The sequence below is a fragment of the Aptenodytes patagonicus genome, chromosome 4, assembly GCF_965638725.1.
Source record: "Aptenodytes patagonicus chromosome 4, bAptPat1.pri.cur, whole genome shotgun sequence".
Lineage (NCBI taxonomy): Eukaryota > Metazoa > Chordata > Aves > Sphenisciformes > Spheniscidae > Aptenodytes > Aptenodytes patagonicus.
Window position 1 is genome coordinate 49704053 of NC_134952.1, and position 21003 is coordinate 49725055.

The window sequence follows — 21003 nt, forward strand, 5'->3', positions numbered from 1 at the left end:
AAAGCTCTCAAAGAAAGCTCTTCACTTGCCTGTGCTCTCACACAATGGAACTTGGCTCCTACAACAAAGCAGTCCTCTAAACACTGACAAGAAAACAATCCATCTAAGAGCAACCACTGCTCACACCTCGAGGCTATGATAACCTTCTAGTGCTGCTTGCTATTGCTAGTCTTGCAAAGTTCTCCAGCATAAGCTACTGTAACAGCAGATCTGTCTCTGGAGATACTACAGCTACCCCTGCACATAAATGCAATTGTAGAGCAAAGCTACGCCAATATTCCAGTTGCAACGTTATTAATGTCTATCTTACCATTATCCAACCCATTGTTTATGTTAACATAAATAAGATGGGAGCGCTTGTGAGGACAATTTAATTTTAACTATATGCAATTCCTATTTAGATTTCAGGCAGAGAAGATTAAGCAAATCTTAAATCAATTATGGCTTATAATCAGTGATTTGTCATTCGTGTAAACAGCACTAGAGCACAACACCTCACCTCAACCCAGGGCTCAGACCCCCATTACATTTCTCCAGTAAAACAAAGAAGGCAACAGGTAACAGCGGGCTTGTCACTGTGGCCAGACTTACTTCTGCTAAGTTAACTGCGATCTCCTTAGATCAACTGTTGTCCCAAGACATCTTTAAAAAGATCTACTCATGCTGTACTTTGCTTACTTTACATTCCTTGCTTAAATATCTGCGCAGATGCTCTCCCTCCTTCCTTTCTGGAAGAAGACTTATTTTTATCTACAATGACATGAATAATTTGTCATACTTGTAGAGAGTATCAATCAGGCTGCAGTATCAAGTTGATAAGATTATCAGCTAAATTGAAGCTGTTGATCTCCTTTCCCAGAAACTTTACATGACCACTTTTTGCTATTAGAGTTCCGTTCATTAGTTCCTCAAGGCAGATAAAGTATCACTAAGCACAGTGTCATCCTATCTGCCACTAGTCACCCTCTTGAACGAGTTGCTTCACTTCAAGTTGACAAACAACTCACCACCCATCTGCCAGCTTCTGTGCCTCAGAACAGCACAAAACTGATGCATTGCAAAATGAGGTGATGCCTTTAAGTTGGAGACCTTCCTTTCAATCTATTTATATTCTGTTCATCTATAGATACAGTATTTGTCTGGTGTAATCATCACGCTGAATATCACGATATTTATTTTGCTTCAAGTCTGTATGATCCAAAAGCCCACTATTTCTGAGAATGTCTTACCTCGCAGTGCCTGATAACTACAAATTCTCCAGGTGTCTGGGCATTTCAAAGCAAGGAGTCAGTACTGGGGATTACACCACTTGGATTCCACCGATTTCATTAACTCCCAAATACATGGCATGACTGGAAAAGTGTCAGGCACCGAGTCCACTAAATTTACTTCTTTCTAGGCAACTAAGCACTGGTATAGGACCCTTCCTTTGGATTCTGTGCTTAAAGGTTTGAATCTACACTGAATTTACAAAATAAAGAATTAATTATTATTTAGCAAGTGCTTCTCTCTGGTTAATCTGCACAATTCTTCATACTGTCTTAACCCCTCTTTTCATTTTATGACTCTTCCCTCTAGCCTACTTGCAATCTTACCCATTTTCAGCCCAATTACCTTAGGAAAAACAAACCATCATCCTCTGTGTGTACATGTATGTGTATTTGTCAGGTTCTCCTTTGTGTTCATGATTCTTCCAGCACACCTGCAAGACCCCAAAGTTTGGGTCCAATGGCAAATTTCACCCAAATCTGAAGGATGAAGAGGAATCTCAAGAATATCAAAGCATGCTAACACCCCCCGCCCCATGATTTGGCAGCTGTGTGGTAACAGATGTGCATGTAAATAACACAAGGTGAAGTCCACTCAATATATACTCCTTGATACAGCAGTTCCACCATTTCTGATCCTCCATGTATGTTTTCTCTCTCCAGCTGCCTCTCAATCTTTTTTATTTTCTCACCCTACAAAACTCATCTGAGGATGGACTTACAAATACCAATGCTTTTAAAGCCTATATATGATATGCTGGAAAAGACAGCAAGTTTCTGACAAATTTCATGAACAGTGGTAGCAGGCAAACAAAAGAGTACTGGGAAAAATCAATGCTGCTCTCAGCTGGGGCTGTCACAGCTCCCCCCTCCTCATCCTTTGTCACTCATTCTTCTCTCCTCCCTGCACCAGCTCTGGCGTTCACACAAGCATTTCAGGGAGCGGATCCACTGAAAACCAGCCCTGGCAAAAAGAATGTTTAAAATCAGCCCAAACAAGCACCTATTTCAACATGCAGAACCACCACGTTCTAATACATTATCATCTATGCCATAGATACAGCACCCTGTAAAATGCCCCAAGGCAGGAAAAGCTCCGGTTGGAACCTGCAATCAACCTATGAGATGCAAATTCCCAGCAAAATTACGAGAGCTTCATTCCTTCCAGCTCTCGTAACTCCACACTGGATTTTCTGATGGTGGGCGAGCCTTATGTTTTGCCTCCCTAATAGTTCCTCTATCTTATTCAAATCCTACTTTAATGTCCACACCCAATTTTGGCTTATTACTTCTTATTCTTTACTCTTCTTCTGTAAAAAAAAAAAAAAGTATTTCTGTACAAATCTGTATATTTTTCAACAGAATAAAACATGGAATATATGAAAGATGCTAGACTGCATGAAACATTTTGTAAAATGTTTTGGAGTAAAAAAGCATGAAAACGCTCTCACTAGTGGAAATCTAAAAAGCTTTAAGTACTTTAAATTCAACAAGTGACACTATTTTCTTTGAAACTTCACTGAGTTCCAAAATACAGTGATGTCTCTTGCTCACCAACTTACCATTTTTGACCCTAAATGGTTTGTCCCTCATATTTCCACTGATTGAATTAGCTCAACCAAAAGGTTATTAATCTATTTACCACATATTCTAAGGAATAATATATATGATAGATTTATATATATAAAACAAAGAAGTCTACTTCTCAAGCACTATTTTAAGTGATCGAACTAGACAAATCTGAAATCCAAGGTTTTATACTCAACAGTTCTTACAATAGTTGCGCAGAAGTACAAAATACATACAATCTTTGTTACAGGGGTCAATTATACGATCTTAATTATTCTATCTATGTCCTCTGAATACAGCAGATAGTTTATCTTCTGCAATATTATTCTCAAAAAATGGGGACTGCAGTAAACTGTTAGAAGGAGTACATTTCTGGAAGTATCTTCCAACACACTTAGGAGATCAGTCATAATATTTACATATACTCAAGCACTTTAAAATCTCAAGTTGTATTAACCAGCTGTCATCTTAGTGTCAAACTCCGGTCATTTTAATGTGAAATAAGGGTCAGCACATGATTTCAGCTATTAGTAAAACATTTCTCAGCTACTGAACCCCTATTAAACTATAAATGCCAGTTTCCCACAGCAATGCTCTTCTTGAGCCTCTTCTACACTGCATTTTATTCAGAATAAAATATCTGAATTAAAGATGACAACATAAATACAGTACAACACCACAAATTATTTAAGTGCTAACCATATGGCTGACTGGACTGTATATAATGAAGACATTTTCACTGAGTAGTACAAACCTGGTCTGTGATTGCTAGCTTTTATGAAGTGAGGGTGAATTTCTGTAGCCTGGGCAATGCAGAACTGCTGTGGAACTGCACTGAACTCCCCCAGGCTACTACAGATTTAAAAATCTGAGCCTGTGTGTCTAGGATTCTTCACTGCCAAGTATAGAAAAGCTCACTTTATAGAACAGGAAAATAGCTGCGAAGACACAGCTATTAAGACTGAACATTACAGACACATTTAAAGCTTGGGGGTTTTTTTTGGTGTTTTTTTTTTTGTTGTTTTTTTTTTTTTTTTTTTTTTAAGGAGACCATACATGCATAAAACCAAACAAACTTGCTAGTTGCTGTTAAAAAACCTGGCTATTAGCAACTTTCAAAGTACTGAGAAATAAACCAAAAGCATACTCTTACCAATTGAAAGTTTAACAAACTCAGGTTTTAATTGTAAAAAAAAAAAAGATCGGATTAGGTGTATTTGGCTTTTTTTTTTAATAGTTCATATCCCTTTAAGCCCATCAGAAGAGCATAATCCAAATTAAAACTGATTAAGTGTTCGAACTGGCAAACTAAATACCATGCTCAACAGAAGTTTACAGTAAAAGCCTTCCATTCCAAACAGAAAATAAGCAACAAATCACTCTCTAATGTATGGCATGTCTATATACAGTAACTTCAAATTCTTCTCCAGGCTTAAGAATGTCATCTGCAGTTTTAATAATACTTCAGAAAATTTCTGTGCAAGTACACTCATGTGCCCCACTGGTCTTTAACAAAAACAATGGGAATTCAAAAAAAGCATTAGAAAAAAAGTGTTAGGGAATAGCTATGACAGGCTTTCGCTCTTGATTATGGAAGCTTTTTAAAAGATGCCACCTTCCCAAACTCCTCTCTTGCAGGTCTAACTCCTTGTCTATATTGCAGAGCACAGACAGACACATGCTTCAGCCCATTCCAACATACAGGTAGCATTCCTTTATCTTTTCTTTCTGACACAGAGGATGAAATTTCATAAGAAATAGAAAATTTCAAATCAGCACACCACCTTGAGATCGTTGTCTTTCTACTGATTATCAGAAGTAAAGATCTACCATAAACGGGGTAGTGAGGGGGAAATCAGCACTCAAATTGATCATAAGTTATACAATGCTCTCCTTTTATGAGGCTTAAGTTTTATTACCCTTTACATATACAAACACACAAAAAATGTATTATATCCAAAAATGTTTTGAAATAATCAAAGCTGCAAAATGAGTCAAAAGTTAAGAAATACTGACATTAAGACTTTAAATTCACTAGAAGAGCTAAAAAGCACATCTCTGACACTCAAAACCTAACATCCTAAGTTTTAAGTCTCTGCTGTGAGGCATTAGGAAGATCACTCCTCAAAATTGTTGTAATACACTTTTTAATCACAGGAAGAAAAATAATTTATTTTTGTGTTACTGTTGGTCCCCGAAATGTCTGAAAAACTGTAATTGAAAACTCCCTCAAAACTGTAATTGAAAACTCCCTCAAAAAGGCAAATAGCTAAAAAAATTTTGACTCAAGTGATTTAAATTTAGCCTAAGTGAAAGCCACCAAAGCTAGGCTTTTAGTACTGTCTATTGAAGAAATTAATACCTCTTTTACCTACAATTTATAATTCTCATATTATGATACTATTACCAAAATAAAACTGCCTACCAAATCCAGCTCAAGGCTCCACAAGTAGGTATTAGCAGGCTGAAACAACCCGAGGAAACACCAAGAGTGACAGTTTTCCTGGATTTCATCTCAAAAGATATAGCTGATAAACACAGGTAAATCTAACAACCTAGGCTCAGTGCTGCCTCCCTCTCAGATATGAGCTCTGGAATATCCCATGGACCAGAGCAGGCGCTCTTAGGACTCCCCACCCTTATTCTGAACCATCAAATCTCCTTTCTCCATCCCTCTTCTCCCCATTCCTAAGTTTTAGCCAGCCTGGTCCCCTTAAATATTGGTGGAGTTCCTCTCTACCATTTCTTACAGGGAAAGCAGAACCCGGGACTCCAATTCAAATTCTTTTGTGGTTATGCTTCCTTCCACTATCTCAGGAAACCATCTGTAAAGCAGACAGAATACTTTCCAATGTTACTAGACATTAGAAAGCTTAGTCAATGGTGTTTACACAGCTTGCTAAAGATTCTTGGATGAAAGGTGCTATGTATGAAGATTGTTACCTGTACCACTGTCCACACATCAGAGTAACACACACCAAACTGCTATTGAGGTGAAAGAAGAACATAGTTAAAAACAGTACTTCACCATCACTAGATACAGTCCAAGCAGAAGAGCAAAACTTCCTTTTTTTCTTTTTTCCTTTTTGTCTGGTACAGACCAAGTAAGTGTTCTTTGCTTCTTAAAGGTCACTCAAAATGTCAAAAAAATAATGGAATGAAGTGTTTCAGTTCAGGTGACATCACCCTACAAGTCAACAGCTCCTCCTTTCTCCTTGCTGCTTTTCCTCAGTTTTTCATTGAAAGAATATACAAAATAAGAAAGAAGGGTTATTTGCAATCATTCTCATAGTCACTACCTCTCCTCCTAGAAGAGAATTAACACAGGAGAGCTGGCAGGGGCATGACTAAGCTGGCAATCCTCGAAATGCAGGACTTTGTTGCTTAAAGTGTGCCTGTGTTCTCATCAGGAAAAGCCACACATGCTTAAAACCTCACCTGGTGTGCATCCCCACAACTGCCACCATTTTGGCAGAACAAAGCCACACAAGGTTACATCATACATAGGCCCATGTGGGATGTGCTAAACAGCTATTTTTGCTCAATACCCAGCGAGAAGTGGTGCAGCACTGTACAAAAAGGGACCTCAGGGGCTCACTGCCCAGAGCACTTACTCAAGATATGGGAGGTTCAAGTTCCGGGTTCTTCTCTGTCTGTGGACACTCCAGCCTTCCCATAAGAGTGACCAAACTCCCATGGAGCATGCTCTGCTTCTTGCTGAAGCTTGTTACACTTTAGAGAATAGCAATCATTTGCAAAAATGGCCCAGTGAAACAGAGGGGGAGGAAAAAGCTGAGGGAGAAGGGGGTGGGAAATGAACAGCAGGTCCTGTTATTAGACAATTCACTTAGGACAACAACAATCATCTTGGTTCTGGCTTCTGTTCCCAAGATCACTTATACATCTATCCGACAAGACTTTTGATTTAAGCCTTGATATGGAGCTGTCTGTTTTAAGACAATTAAGCAGTGGGCATTCCTTGTTCTGCTCTTCACAGCAAGTTCTGGCAGCCTATGCCACTGTCAGAAACTAAGCATCATTAAGCGGATTGAGTTATTAGTACACTGCTAATTATTGTTTGGCAGTATCATGCAATTTTTTTTTTTTGCTAAGTCTCACTGAAGAAAGTAAGAAAAGCAAAAAAGACTCCTCATAACCACTGCCTTAAAAGTATTGCACATCAACAAGCAGCCTACTAAGCATTTAGTTCCCAAATCTGACCCTTCCCTGCATACACAGAGTTTATCTGTGCAGGTAACATGGAAATCTACCAGACAACAGCAACTGAAAGAAGTGACTGTATGAAGCAGTCTCAATGTATCTTCCTCAATTTAAAAAAAAAAAATGACTATTTATGGGGTTGCTCAAGCACTCGGAAGCATGTCAGTAAACAGCTCTGATACCCTCTGACACTAGTAATTTACATCATGGAGGCCAAAAACCTTGTTGCAGCCCTGTACCTGGCAAGCAAAAGTGCTATTTATCACCAGATGCCCCAGATGATTCCAGAAATATGCTCTTTCCCATTGCTGCTCATTAGCAGCGGTTCTATGAATTGAAAGAGATTTTTTTTTTTTTTTTATTTGGAGAATAAATGCTACAGGATGTTCTAAAAAGTTTAAGCTGTTCCTTTAGGAAACAAAACCAGCACCCCCACCATCGTCCACACGGACTGCCTAACCTGCTTCTACACAGGAACACATCTGTTTCATCACAAAGAGCCCTGATAACATGAACTGAAAGCTTGCCAGCCACTTTAAGACACAGATGTTCACATATTCTGGTAACTCCATTTCAATACTGGACATACTACACCCAACCCAGGCAGCGCAGATTTTTGACTTTTTTCATTCTGTGAGGAACGGTGGTGAAAGGAAAAAACTGAAACCTTAATAAACCTAGCACTTTCAGACTTCAAACAAGGTTTATATATACAGCAGTTGCTTTATGAAAGAAGCAGCACAGGTTAAGAATTTGGAGAGACAATGACCATACACTGACCTTGCCTCTATAAACACAACTTAAAAAACCCAAACCCCACCCTGCATCAACTATATCTGCTACGACTGTAAAGACTACAACACAGAATGTGCACACTTCCATACAATTTTGAATCCATTGAAAATAAAATGTTTATTAGTTCCTTAACTGCAAGGCAACACCTAACCACCCCTCCATTAATCAGGATTCTATAGATTTACCATGGAAGTTGTGAGATTCAGGTTAAGCTCCTGTAATTTAATTTTGAAGATCTATGTAAACCCTCGATATATTGTTCCATAAGATATGCAGAAGCCATTGCAAAATATCTGAGCTCTAGTCCTCAAAATAAGCTGTCCAAATTTTAAACGGATAATAAAAGTGGGATGAGTATCCATAATGTAAGCAGTAAATCACAACATATGAATGTGCTACTTACAACTGAGGTGGATACAGCAGTGACACTTAAGTGATTAGGAAGGAGAACAGAAGAAAAAAAAAAGAAAAGAAAAGAAAAGAAAGAAAAAAAAAAAAAAGAAGAGTTTGCTCAAAATAATCAAACAGTAAGTCCTCCCAGAAAGTGAAGAGAATCTAATGATATTTACAAAGAACAAATGTAAAGGTTTTTTGGAACAAACATTTGGTAAAAAATAGAAGCAATGATCATTTCACACTACGTCACCCTTATGCAAATACTTAAAATACACACTCAAAACTAAGATGGACATAATTAAGTCCCAGTATTTCAACTTTATCTCACAAGTCAATTAAAAAATAAATCTTGCAATAGTTGCAGTACACCACAAATTCATACAAAATCAAAGTTAAAGACAGATTAATTTGAAGTTAGACTTAATAGTGCAGGATCAGAATTTAAGTTCAGTAGTTAATACACACTGCAAATAAAGAACTAGATGCAGGTTGTTAGCATTCTCACTGCAGTATCATATTAAAAAGTTTTGAATTGTATCTGAACATTGTATTACCTACACAACCAGCTACACATTAAACAGGTTAGAAGCACAGTAGTATCTATAAAAATCTTTTGCAGTAACATCAGGTAAGTAAGTGCTGAAGAGAACCTTCAAAACACTCAAACTGTACAGCTCTTCATAAACTGCAATGTTATAGCCTATGATAAATTTTTAACAGCTGATTAACATTCTTAATGTTTATTGCCAGTGAGGTCTCATAGCACTACTGAGTTTTAATAACATGCTAAAATAGAGTAAGACACTGTTGCACATCAGTGTAACCATGGGTAGGAAAACAAAGAGAAATGAGGAAAAGGAAAAAAGGCAGGAAAGGACAGTAGCAGCAACGGAAGGATAAAGAGTTTCAAAGGAACAAAAAGATGGACTTCCAGAACTTTCATTTTATTATTTTGCTAATGTCTGCAGGTCCCATTTCTACACCAAACATAAATACCTTTAAAACAATTACGATTTCACTATACACAGTGCAATGAAACTGAACACGACTAAGTCTTTGGGTGCTAGTCATGCTCAGGAAAAAAAGAAGTAACTTTAAAATTCTTAGAAGATGATGTGAATATTTACCCATGCCAGTTCCAGCTGGTGCAATCTCTCTGGAGAAGATTTCTACAGCCTCTTTTTGCTTATGGTGTACAGCTAGCCAAATAACAGCTTCCCGAGGACCCTGCTTCAAAAAAGTAGAAATTAGATTAGCTTAGATGCAGACGATCAGTTAAATTTACCAAACTGAAAAATAACTGTAGCTCAGCATGCAAGTTAAGTCTAATGGAAGTGTTTAGTGCTCACTACTACAAACTACAATTTTCATTCAGTGACTTTTCATCCAGCATCACTGTAACTTTCTCTTAATGTTTCATGATCTTTTTTATTTTGCTACCATGAAATCAGCTATTGGATATTTCAGACTGCCAGGACACTGTGCTTCTCCAGCGTTCTCAAAGAATCAAGTACTATAACTAACAATACTTCATAAGAAACTAAATACTTTGCTTCACTCTCAAGTGGAACTGGCAAACTTACTTTCCTCTTATTTTAAGTGCACTGAGAATACCTGGGTGTCAAGTTACAGAGACAGGTTTACTTCTCTTAGGATCAAGAAGTAAGCAGATCTTGCAGAAAATAATTCAAACCCAATCCTTGGGAGTTAAATGGGAGAATGGAACTTGTAAAAGCCACCAGGTTTCCAGAGAAGAGAGCAGACACTCCTCTAAAGGTAAACCCAACCAGTACTCTGCTCCCTACTCTATAGTCAACTAACATACCAGCCCTTGCAGATAAGCACTCTCTCACTTCAGATTTTACTTCTCTCAAAATCTCTTTTCTGCCACTGACAGATCTGCCACTGGAATCAATACACTGGCAAAAGCCTTAGAGTGAACATTAGGTCTCACTGAGGGCAAAGACTATATTTATTCAAGAATTTGCAGCCACGGGTAAGAACCACCTTTGGTCTACCTTTCAATCTCTAAAAATGTGAAACCTGCTCAAAATACAAGTCTGTCCCTAAGCACCTCTTACTTGTCCCAAAGCACAAGCACAACCATTTCCATCATACATATGAAATGGGACTGCACAAGGTATCAAAATCTACTGGTCAGGAGTTTCTCACACAGCACTACTCCAAGTATGGAGTTCTGCAGCAGGGTATTTCTTCTCTCTGATAGTCAGCTCTCTGGAAGTCAGCTTTTTTTATTAATGAGCACAAAGAAAGTTTCTAAAGGTTCTTTGGTAACCTTACATGAAATTCTTGGCTTACTCAAATCAATGGAAAATTCAAAAAAGGAGGAGTTTGACTACAAGATACTAGGGGATTTTTTTCAGTGTTTATGTCCTTTTTTTAAGTCAACAGGAAAGGATCTATTTCACAAAAGCATGAAAAACGAACCAAAGTTTGGGTGTTTTTTGTTTTGGTTTGGGTTTTTTTTTGTTATTCTACACAGGTCAGAGGACTTTGTAACACTCTAAATACCCTGTCTAAAGAATTCTTGTAGATTTGGTAGCTGTTCTGCTAAAAACGTAGAAAAGTAAAGGAAAATTTAACATATAGCTACTGAAGAGGATATTTTCCTGGAAGAAAGGAACAACTGGATTTTGGAAGATCCAAGCCAGATGTTTGCTATACCAGGAAATGAATATACATGACTAAATAACCCATTTTTAGTTTATTCCAACTTTTTTTCCTTACATATAATAATTTCTGAAGCATTTAATAGCTTCCCAATTATGCGTGAAATCATGAAGAATATTTTAAAATAACATTTTGCCTCCTACTGTAACACTTTTAACAGATTTTAGCGAAAAGCCTATTTCTTTACAAATACAGAAACCAGTGACGTTTCTGAAAGCAGAGATTAAATACTCAGACAGGAATGATACAGATGCTGCTAGAATTCAACAGCCCCAACTTCAAAACTCAGGGGTTGAGGTGTGGAGCAGAGGGGACACTTTTTTTGGTCAGATGAAAAGAATGGAGCCATGACTACTTAAAGGAGCCCTCCCTCCTCTGGGCTAAGGAACAGCATCATCCTACACAGCACCAAATTTCTAATGACTCCGAAATAACTCCGAAATAACTCCGAAAAGACAGAGGAACCTTTCTTCATGCTAACAGCATCTTTCCTCTAATACAGAGGAACAGGAGAGAAGAGATAAACACCTTGAAGTTGTTATTATATGCAGGCAGTTGTTAGATGAACTGAATTAAAGTTGCGATCAAACCATGTCTCATCCTTCTTACTGTATGTTTTGATGCTTATTCACTACCCAAAGTCGAATGGGTGTCCCTGATTTCAAGAACTAGAAGTCATGTCAAAAACAATTCTAGAATTTCTTGAAGCAATTGTCAATTTAAACAGCTGGCAGTGAAAAATGCTAGACTATTATGCCTAACAAAATATAAGTTTACTCATTAGAATTCTAGTAAATTTAACAGTATCATAACAAAACAGACTGTCTTCCCCCCCCCCCCCCCAAATTTTAAGACTTGACTAAATATTTTAAACTTAAAAATTTTTTTTTTTCCCTCTTCAAAGAAACTACATGCTGGATCTGAACTCCTAAATTGCCCGTCTTTTAACACATCTCCTAACTCTAGTGCTATTTATTTGATTTGCCCACATTTAAAAACATTACATGAACTAGCAAATTGAATATTAGCTTCTGAAATACTGATGTCTTGTATATTAGTATCATTTTCCTGTGTGTATACAGTACATTTTTCCCAAAAGCAAAACTGTTGAACATGTCAACATTTGAAAATCTCAAGTCAATTTCAGGAATTTAAGTAACTTCAACAATGTAGGAACATGGATGTATTTCCTAGTGGCAGCTGCTGAAATGGTGTTTATCATAAATGTTGTAACACGCTGCACCAAGCGTTCTGGCTACTATGAGTATCCCAAAGAGACCATTATGTTAACAGACTACTAAATGCTCTATTCCAACTCAAATACATGACAAAACCCCAACACGAACAAGCTCACTTATGCCAGCTTATACTAAGGGAGGAAAACTTCCTGACTTTATAGCTGGTGATCAGCCAAAACCCAATAATGAAGGGCCTTCTTGTTTTAGAATGTTCAAACCTAAATCCTAAATATTCATGAAGTTGAAAGATGATTTTTCTCTACTTCCTATTCTAGTGGCATATCCACACAGAGGTACTCTGAGGTACTGTAATGGTAAATATAATTGCTTTCATCTTTCTGAAGTACCCCTACGTAGGCACACTCACAGGGAGACACACACAGTTCATTTCTCAGCCTCCAAGCTCCCAGCCTGGAAAATACCTAACACAATACTATCATGTAGGAAATCCTGCAAACTTCATTCACATTTTTATTAGTTTATCTTGATACTCATGTAGCTAAACCCTAAAATAAAAGTTTAGCAGAGCCAAGGTAGGAGAGGTTATATTATTCCAGCAGATCGTGTATCACTGAAAGGATAGAAATTTCCTTCTATGAATACAGAAACAGATGTCCTGATCAAGATAATATAAATAAGAAACCAATCAGTTTTCTAATTTAGAAAAGCTTCACTGGATTGTTGTAAAAAAAAATTGTTGCTACACAGAAAATATGCAGCCATGCCACAAACTCAACAAATGCATTTATTTTTAACATTCAGTGTTCCCAAAACTACTAAGAGATTAATTATTATTTGTAGTAATTTAATGAATAGGAAATACCCTTGCAGAAAACATACTTAGCATTCGTATCTGCTTCCTGGTTCTAAACTGTACCATGTCTTCAATATTGCATTTGAGTTCTAGGTTTATTTCCTTGCCCACAGATGCAAGATACAATGGCCTATGAAAATAATAAGCTGAATCCTGTTCTGAGTGGGTGAATCCAGTATTAAAACTGGATACATAGACTACTTTAAAGTCATTTATCTTAACAGTATCATAATTAAAACAAAACAAAGTTATACTTCATCAAGTCTTAACAATGTGTTGTAAATGGTTAACAAACGATTAGTAGAAAACCAACAGACACAGCACATACAGTTTTTATATAGCAAACTCTAATACCTGATGTACTATTAATAGATACCTTTCACATGAAACACATCCAGTATTTCTAAACCATGAACTCCCTGATGCCGTGACACTGTCATAACCCCCTCTTCCTCCCCGACAGAAAAAACACAGAGCAGGAGGTATTAAAAATTAAACACCACTAGAGTTACTCAGTGCTGATTCAGGTCCCTTTCTTGCTCATGCTGGGCTGCTGCTGACAAAGCAAGCTATCAGAGTGGCAAGCAACAACCATGTAAACAGATGGGGAAGAGTGAGAAAGGAAAGGAGGCAAGCATTTCTTGATTTCTCAAAGATGCTTTGTGTTGTCAGGAACAGGCAATACTCCACAGAGCAGCTCAGACTACAGTATACAGCCCTGAATAAGCCTGGGATATACAGTGATTTCAGAGTTGCAAAGGCAAATGTTTGCACCCAGTTTGACAGACCTGTGTGAGAATTAGTCCAGCCACACCAGACATCTACACTGAGCTCCAAATATTTTTCAACTTATCCTGTCCTGGTATTCATATACACATTTGCTTCTCCTCTTTAAATTTAGATGGTAGAATCTTCAAAGCAGGAACTGCTTTCCTTATGTGTTAATATACTGCCTAACATTACATGGCTCTGGTTTTGAGCACTGTTATTTGCAACCCAAATAACGATGTCTAATTTTGTATGGAAAGATGTGGTAGGAAAGAGCATTTAAGAGACTACATTATTCCTACCTGCAGCTCCAAAGGGCGGATGTTTTCCTTAGGATTCTATGACTTTGTATTTTACATGGAAAAGCAAACCCCACTCCCCACCCCTTCTTCCTCAAGCTACTACAGCTGCTTTCCAGATGAAAGCTCCTCTGGTTAGTTTCTTCTAAACTGTTGGAGGAACCAGGTGAAGGGGGAAGGCAATAGAGTGATTTCCTGTATTTCAGCCTCAGCTCTCACATCCTATTTCAGGCATGTATGGGAAGCACATACAATTGAGATAATGCTCTATTTACTTTTAATATAAGACCTGGGAGTTGAGGCTGGAAATACAGAAAATACTACAAATACTCAATTTCACTTGGAAAATTTATTTAATGTACCGTAAGCAAGGCAAACTGAACAATAAGGAAGGAGAAACTGCTCTTTTTCAAATCATTATTCACTCTATACAATGAGACAGAAAACTTTCTATGTAATGATCTAATTAAAGAATGTATTACAATGCATAATCATAAGGAGCTGGTACGACCAGAACACAGACAAGTTCAACATCTGGAACATCTGTTCCTATGTTGCAAAATTTTGATTCCACGGTCTCAGTAACACACTTAACTTAAAAGGTCCTAAAAGGAAAAAGACCACATTATAAAGCTGGTTCATCAGGAAGCAACTCTTGCTGCTGCACAGAATGAAACTGAAGTTCAAGCACTAAAATGAACAGCTGCAGATATAACTTGCCCAATTTCTAAGAACACTTCATTTCTATAGTAAGAAGTTCACCGCCTTTCTCCACATCACATTCTTGTTTCCTATACATATTGTCGGCTATTTTAAGTGTTGGCACTTCTAAGATCAAACTCACAGAGCTGAGTTTTGCCACGTGTACCTTAAGAGTTTTGCAAGGCTGCCATTGACAAAGAAGAATTAGATACTACTGTTTCGGAACAAACTAAACTGTCTAAATATTTAAAGTGCATGTAAGTGAGGACAAGATTTACAGTCTTTTTCCTTTAAAAAGGACTTTCATATTCTAGATTAGGAAAAGAGACCATGCATATCACAGCTGCAGTGGCTATAACCATCATTCATATTCCTACATATGAATTTAACAAGTCCCAAAATACAATGCAGGATTATATAGTTGAAGACTGTTTCACAAATAACACTCACAGACAGTTTTAAAGTTGCACAGGCAACAATAATTCTGCCATTGCCTGACTCTGCAACCTTTATAATGTGGTCTTTTAGAGTTCTATCTAATGCAACATGTCTACATCGTTAAGAACTTTTATAAGAAGCTCTTTCTTCAGATGAACAACATCAGAACAGACTACAATAACATTTTTGTAAGACTGCATATCAGTGCCTCTGGAAGACCCAATACTGCAAAGACCTTGTCAGTGTTAATTTTGTACACTAAGTAGTGACACTGAATTCTTTGCAAGATGATGGGGTGAAATTCCCAAGATGATAGTGACTTCCTTTAAAGTTGTGGAAAAGATAACAATATGGAAAGATTAAAAGAGGTCAGTAAAAGTTTAAGAACACTCCACTGAATACTTACACCATCTATACTCCTTCTAGCATGAGGTCCATATGTATCTTCAGACCCTAAAACCTGTATGTTAACTGCACTGTAATCTTCATACCCAAGCTGACTGAAAATAAGACGAGTCCTGCAACAAATGATTTTTTTTATTAGTAAACTGCCTCAAAATGATTATCTGAAGTAGCCCTGTGTGGTCCACAGGAGTTAGCTCTGTCATGTAAACTGGACTATGAATACTTTACACTAAACAAATACATCCGAATACTACAAATCAAGTGATTACTGACAAGGAAGTTATGCCTCTGAATTTATCCCTAGGTTTTAAACCGAGCCTTTTGTTTATTCAAATTATTTGAAAGATGACAGGCAAAGACAAATAAATGGATTTCAGCTCTTACTTTTATCTTTAAAACAAAGACAGCTTGAAATATAATTACAGTATATGCAGTCTTCCTGTTTTTCATACTGGTAATTCAGTTCTTAACTGTTTCTGCTATAAGGCATTATGAACTACCAGTAAATACATGAAACTACCTCATTACATCACAGGCACCAATGAAGAAGGGGAGGGGGGAGGGGGGGGGGGCGGGGAGAAAAAAAAAATATCGAACTGAAGAAGGAACTTTTATTCAAACCTTAAAGGTATTTATTTGGGATTAATGAACATAAGACTCAAATGCCAAAAACTACATAAAGTTTTTAAAGAGAACATTTCTTCATTAGTCATTCCTTTCCAGTCTGGCACTGAAATCCCTCAAACTCTTTCTATAAAGATATTTCCACCAAAAGCACATTGTGTCAAGAGTGCCAAGTTTGTCCAATCATGATTAATAATGGGGATGAACATTAGCTTCTTTTTGTACACCATGAAAACACGCACTGCTTTGAGAGCCAGGAATTAATACTGGTTTTTGACAAATATTAAATTTGCATTAAACAGACTGTTTGCAACAACTCTTAGGAAAAACAGCGCAACTCTCAAGCACTAAAACTGAAAATGACCGCTATAGTTTTATCATCAAAAATAATCACACGAAGTCCAAAAATAAAAAAAAAAAAAAATCACAGTAAAAAAAGTTAGAAAAAAGTTTTAAGAGTCCAACCGTTAAAAATAGTCCAATTTACTATCATGTTGCAGATTGAAAAAATAAATTAAATTCTGAAGCACCTAAACTGGTTTCCCAGTAATCTTGGTCTGGCACCCTTCTAGCTATATAGAAGATTTTATCAGTTGAAACATTGGAATTATGTTAGGATGGGAAAAATATTTTGCATCAGTGGAACATTTTGAAGACACTGTTAATATATCATCAGTGCTGTAAATACTAGCATGGTACCTGAAAAATGAAGCAGCATACAGGACTTAAATACAAAATGTAATTTTCCAATTGTTATGAAGAGTTGAAGGTGGTCCATGTACCACAAATGAGGCCATCTTTATTTTGATGACCACAGAAAGACAGATACTTGATTTAAGGTACCTAAAGTTGCAAACCATGTCTATAGTAAGTTATTTTTTAAATTATTTCTCTACAAACATTACAGTTAGAGATACTAGAGTTCAAAATACATTCTGTGGGTAATTTTTAGCCCTTTCACGTGTCTTGGTAATGCAACAGAGAACCATCAAAAATAAAAGGACACCAAAGACTACTCCAAAGACACTTCTTCACACACATACTGCCAAATCTCTCCTGCTTTCAAAAATGAATAAAGGAGAAGCATTCAAGGAAGAAGTGAAAGTCATATTACAAGCTGCCAAAGCTGCTTAATGTCTTCATTACAAATGAAGCACTTCAAATTTGTGCACCTTATTCTGTACTTGTTGCCATTAGACTACTGGGCAGAATTTAATCTGGAACGGGCTGGAAGCTGGCTAGCTGAAAGATCATGTCCTCCTGAAAGACATTCTCTTGCAACAGGAATTGGTGGAAAGAATGAAGTCAGAGCTTCCTAAAGAGATGTAGTTACTGGTAGAGCATTCTGACAGTGATCAGAATAGCTTAACTCTTATTCTGTATCTGGGCTGACATACACAAATCTTTCGAACGTGCTGAATAAACGATTCCACACATTAAGCTCTTTAAGACGTTGTTTAAGATGGAGAATATATTGATGGGCAATACTGTATATTGTGATTTTTAATGCACAGAACTAGCCATGGCTGCTCCAGGCATGCCTCATGGGCTAGAGGCCACTTATCAAGCCAGTTAACCAGCCTTTGGCTACCTCACATCACCCCTCTTCTGAGGATACTCAGGACAGCACAGTAAGCAGGCTGAATTAATTTTCTAGTGGTCACAGAGGCAGTAGCACCACAAGCTGTTTCAATCAGACAAACGTTCACGTAGTCCAGTCTGAAATAATGTCCAAGAGCAAACATGAAAGAGAAAATATAGCATTCTATTTCCAAAATAATCACCTAGCTCCCAAAAATATTGCTTTTCTGGGACTTCTGAGTCTTTGTATTTAACAGCTCTTGGGGTTTTTTTTCTTCATTGATTTTCTCAGTAGCTCTTGGACATGTACACTTTTAGCATTTGCACCACTCTGAAGAAAGGGATTTCATAGCTTAATTACACATCCCGTATCAGCCCGCTCTTATCTGCTATGTCTCTTGAGGGAAGTCACACAGCTCCTCCTTCACAGTGCTGTACAGGGGCACGAGCAGTAAGTCACTCTAAGTCCACAGTAAACCTTGCATTTCTGACAGGTATCTATCCTAGTGTACTTGCTGCATGGGTCAATAATAGTGGGGGGTGGGGGAAGTTTTATATGAAACATGGCACGAAGAGATAGATCTCATAACTAGAAAGATTGGGGCTATCAAGTAAATGCTCAGAGACTTCCATGAGGATATGGAATTCTAGTTAAGAGCAATCCCCCCTCGCCCAAATATACTGGCATGATAATATGACTAGAGGTTTATCAGTCTGTCTTACAATTGTAAAATTGTTCTAGCAAACAAAAATCATTAGTCACATTTTACAAGGTACTGAGATAATTTTGTTTAAAACACAAACTTAGTAAACTGCCTACATTTCATAGCACTAAGATTTTTGATAAAAAGAAGTTCTGTGAAAATCAGTGAAAATAGTTTCACGTAGATTTCTCTCCGGCACCTAATAAATTTTAATCTGAATCACAGCTTTTCCCTCATTAATTTGGGTTTCTCTCCACTATCCAGCCATCTATTTTCAACAATATTTGAGACCTTTCTCGCTCTGTCAAATGTAGCTGAAGTGTAGTTGTATGTTGAAAACAGGTTTCCTAAGCAGGCTACTTAAGTCTTGAAATGTCCTCCCAATTGGAAGATTATAATCTTCTAGGGTTCTTACAAGGTTAGTATGATTGCCATATGTCACAGTTCTATTTTCATCATCTCTGAAAACCAAAACCCCTTCCAGGAGTCAAATACTAACCTTTGAAGAATACTTTCTGCAGTGCGTTTTCCTTTTTGTACTGCCTTTGGACCTCCCACTGGACAGACAGCAGTAGCTCTGAAGCCATCAAGGTAAGTGGCATTTACCTAATGATAAAGGGATTATGAAATTACATGGGATTCAGTACTGATATGCTATAAATGCTCTCTGACAATCGTTATCCGTACATTAAGCAGAATCGGAATAGCAAGAAACCATCATCAGCATCACAAAAGTTTACTCCATTATTTAAAATTCAAAATTCTATTGGAGGAAGATTCAAATCTGCAAAACTGTGAAACTCTGAATCACTGCTCATCGTCATCCTTAAATTCTCTTGTACTTACCTATTTTGGTACATAGGACACATTCTGATGTTGAAAAGCTGAATAATCCATCACAGTGAAATAGATCAGACATAAGTTTCCCAGAAGTATTAAAGTAAATGTGGAAAAATATCACATACACACACAAAAGAACATGCTATACATTGCAAACATTTAACTAATGAGCATTTTACTAGACTCCCAGTGCTGCGGCTGCTTAACAGAGCTCTAATACAGTGAAAGTAATGACCATAATGTGTGGCCATATATGGTAGAAAAGCTTTAATAGATCTATTTAAACTAAGTATGAATAGCATTTTCAACATTTCTTACCTAACAAAACAGAAATTGAAGAACCTGGTAAGATATTCACCATAACTCTCAACAACCAGAAATGTTTGTCCTACAGTAAATTTTCAAACACTTTACCTAGTCTACTTTTTAAGTGTCCCAAAAAATGGTGTTTCAGCTATTTCTTTTGAGAAGCTATTTCACAGGTAATGTATTTCTCATTATTTTCCCTGAAATTTACCTTATATCTCACTGTCTCTTATCATTGTTTTACTAACTACATTTCACCTTTAATGCAGCAATTAAATAATTTTCCTCTACACTTACTGTAAGGTTACCGAAAGATGTAACACTCTTAAAATATTTCTAGCTTGTTATAATATGCATTTAGTCACTTCCTAGCCAAGTTGAACATACTAAGTTCATTTCCTAAAAATTAACTTCTAAAACAGGTGTGCAAAGCATATGTCCATTTATCACTGACAGCCAATTAAACTTTCAAAAAATAGAAATATTTCACAGGAAGTTTAACTTACATATTTTAGAGTATCATTACACTGTTTAATATACAAAAGATATATTAAAAAAATATATTCCTAAACACATACCTTTCAAATGCCCTACTTAAGACAATAATAAATAAATAAGAAATAAATTAAAAATTAATTCTTATTTTACTGCTGTGTAAAAAACAGTCAGTCATTCTGTTTTGTTTATTCCATTTCATGGTTCATCAACTGAAAATCTCAAATCTCAGTTATTTCCTTTAGATATACTGAAGTATGGAAATGTAAAGGCAAGAACAAAAACTGCAGGAGGACAAGGCTGCTGAACAGAACAGTCACTGAAAGTTGTGAGAAGCAGCAAAACATACTCTGCTTCAAACCGCACACTCGGACCAAGGAAGAAAAAGTATTTCCTGCTTCATACATTCACGGCCTTCTGTATTTGCCTGTAACAAATTCCACTATTTACTACAGGAATAATAAGAGCATTAGCATAGCTGTCATTTCATTGATGGAATTTGATGTTTTGTACAAAAGTATACTCTTCATTCTATGCCATTTTTAGGAATTACTTCTAAATTGACTTCTTCGTCAGTTATACAAAGACACCGTAAGCCTGATTTTTAAAACTAAGTATCTTTTAGAAATGTGCTTATAATTTATGTTTTAAGACTATTTTGTTGTTGTTTCAAACACAACAAAGACGTTATTTTCAGATTAAAAAGACACAGTTATTCCCAGATGCAGATAATGCAGACACAGATCACTCAGAGAAAGGAAATTTGTTGTTCCAGCATTATGTAACTAGAACTCTTGAACTAATAAAGTTCTGAGGAAACGCAAAAAGCTGACAAGAAAATATTGTACT

The 21003-nt window shown here is 36.8% G+C and overlaps 1 protein-coding gene across 2 annotated transcripts in view; it reads right to left on the reverse strand.

Moving 5' to 3' along the window:
• Positions 1-21003, reverse strand: part of LOC143159575 (uncharacterized) — a 65791-nt gene that overhangs the window by 21911 nt on the left and 22877 nt on the right. The window contains exons 11-13 of one of the 2 annotated variants that reach the window (XM_076336648.1): positions 19013-19119; positions 15606-15717; positions 9377-9476 (exon numbers count right to left, since the gene is read on the reverse strand). In XM_076336648.1, the coding sequence (XP_076192763.1) occupies positions 9377-9476; positions 15606-15717; positions 19013-19119 (319 nt within the window). Of the gene's footprint in view, positions 1-9376; positions 9480-15605; positions 15718-19012; positions 19120-21003 lie in introns of both variants that reach the window. The other variant, XM_076336647.1, reaches the window with a different exon arrangement.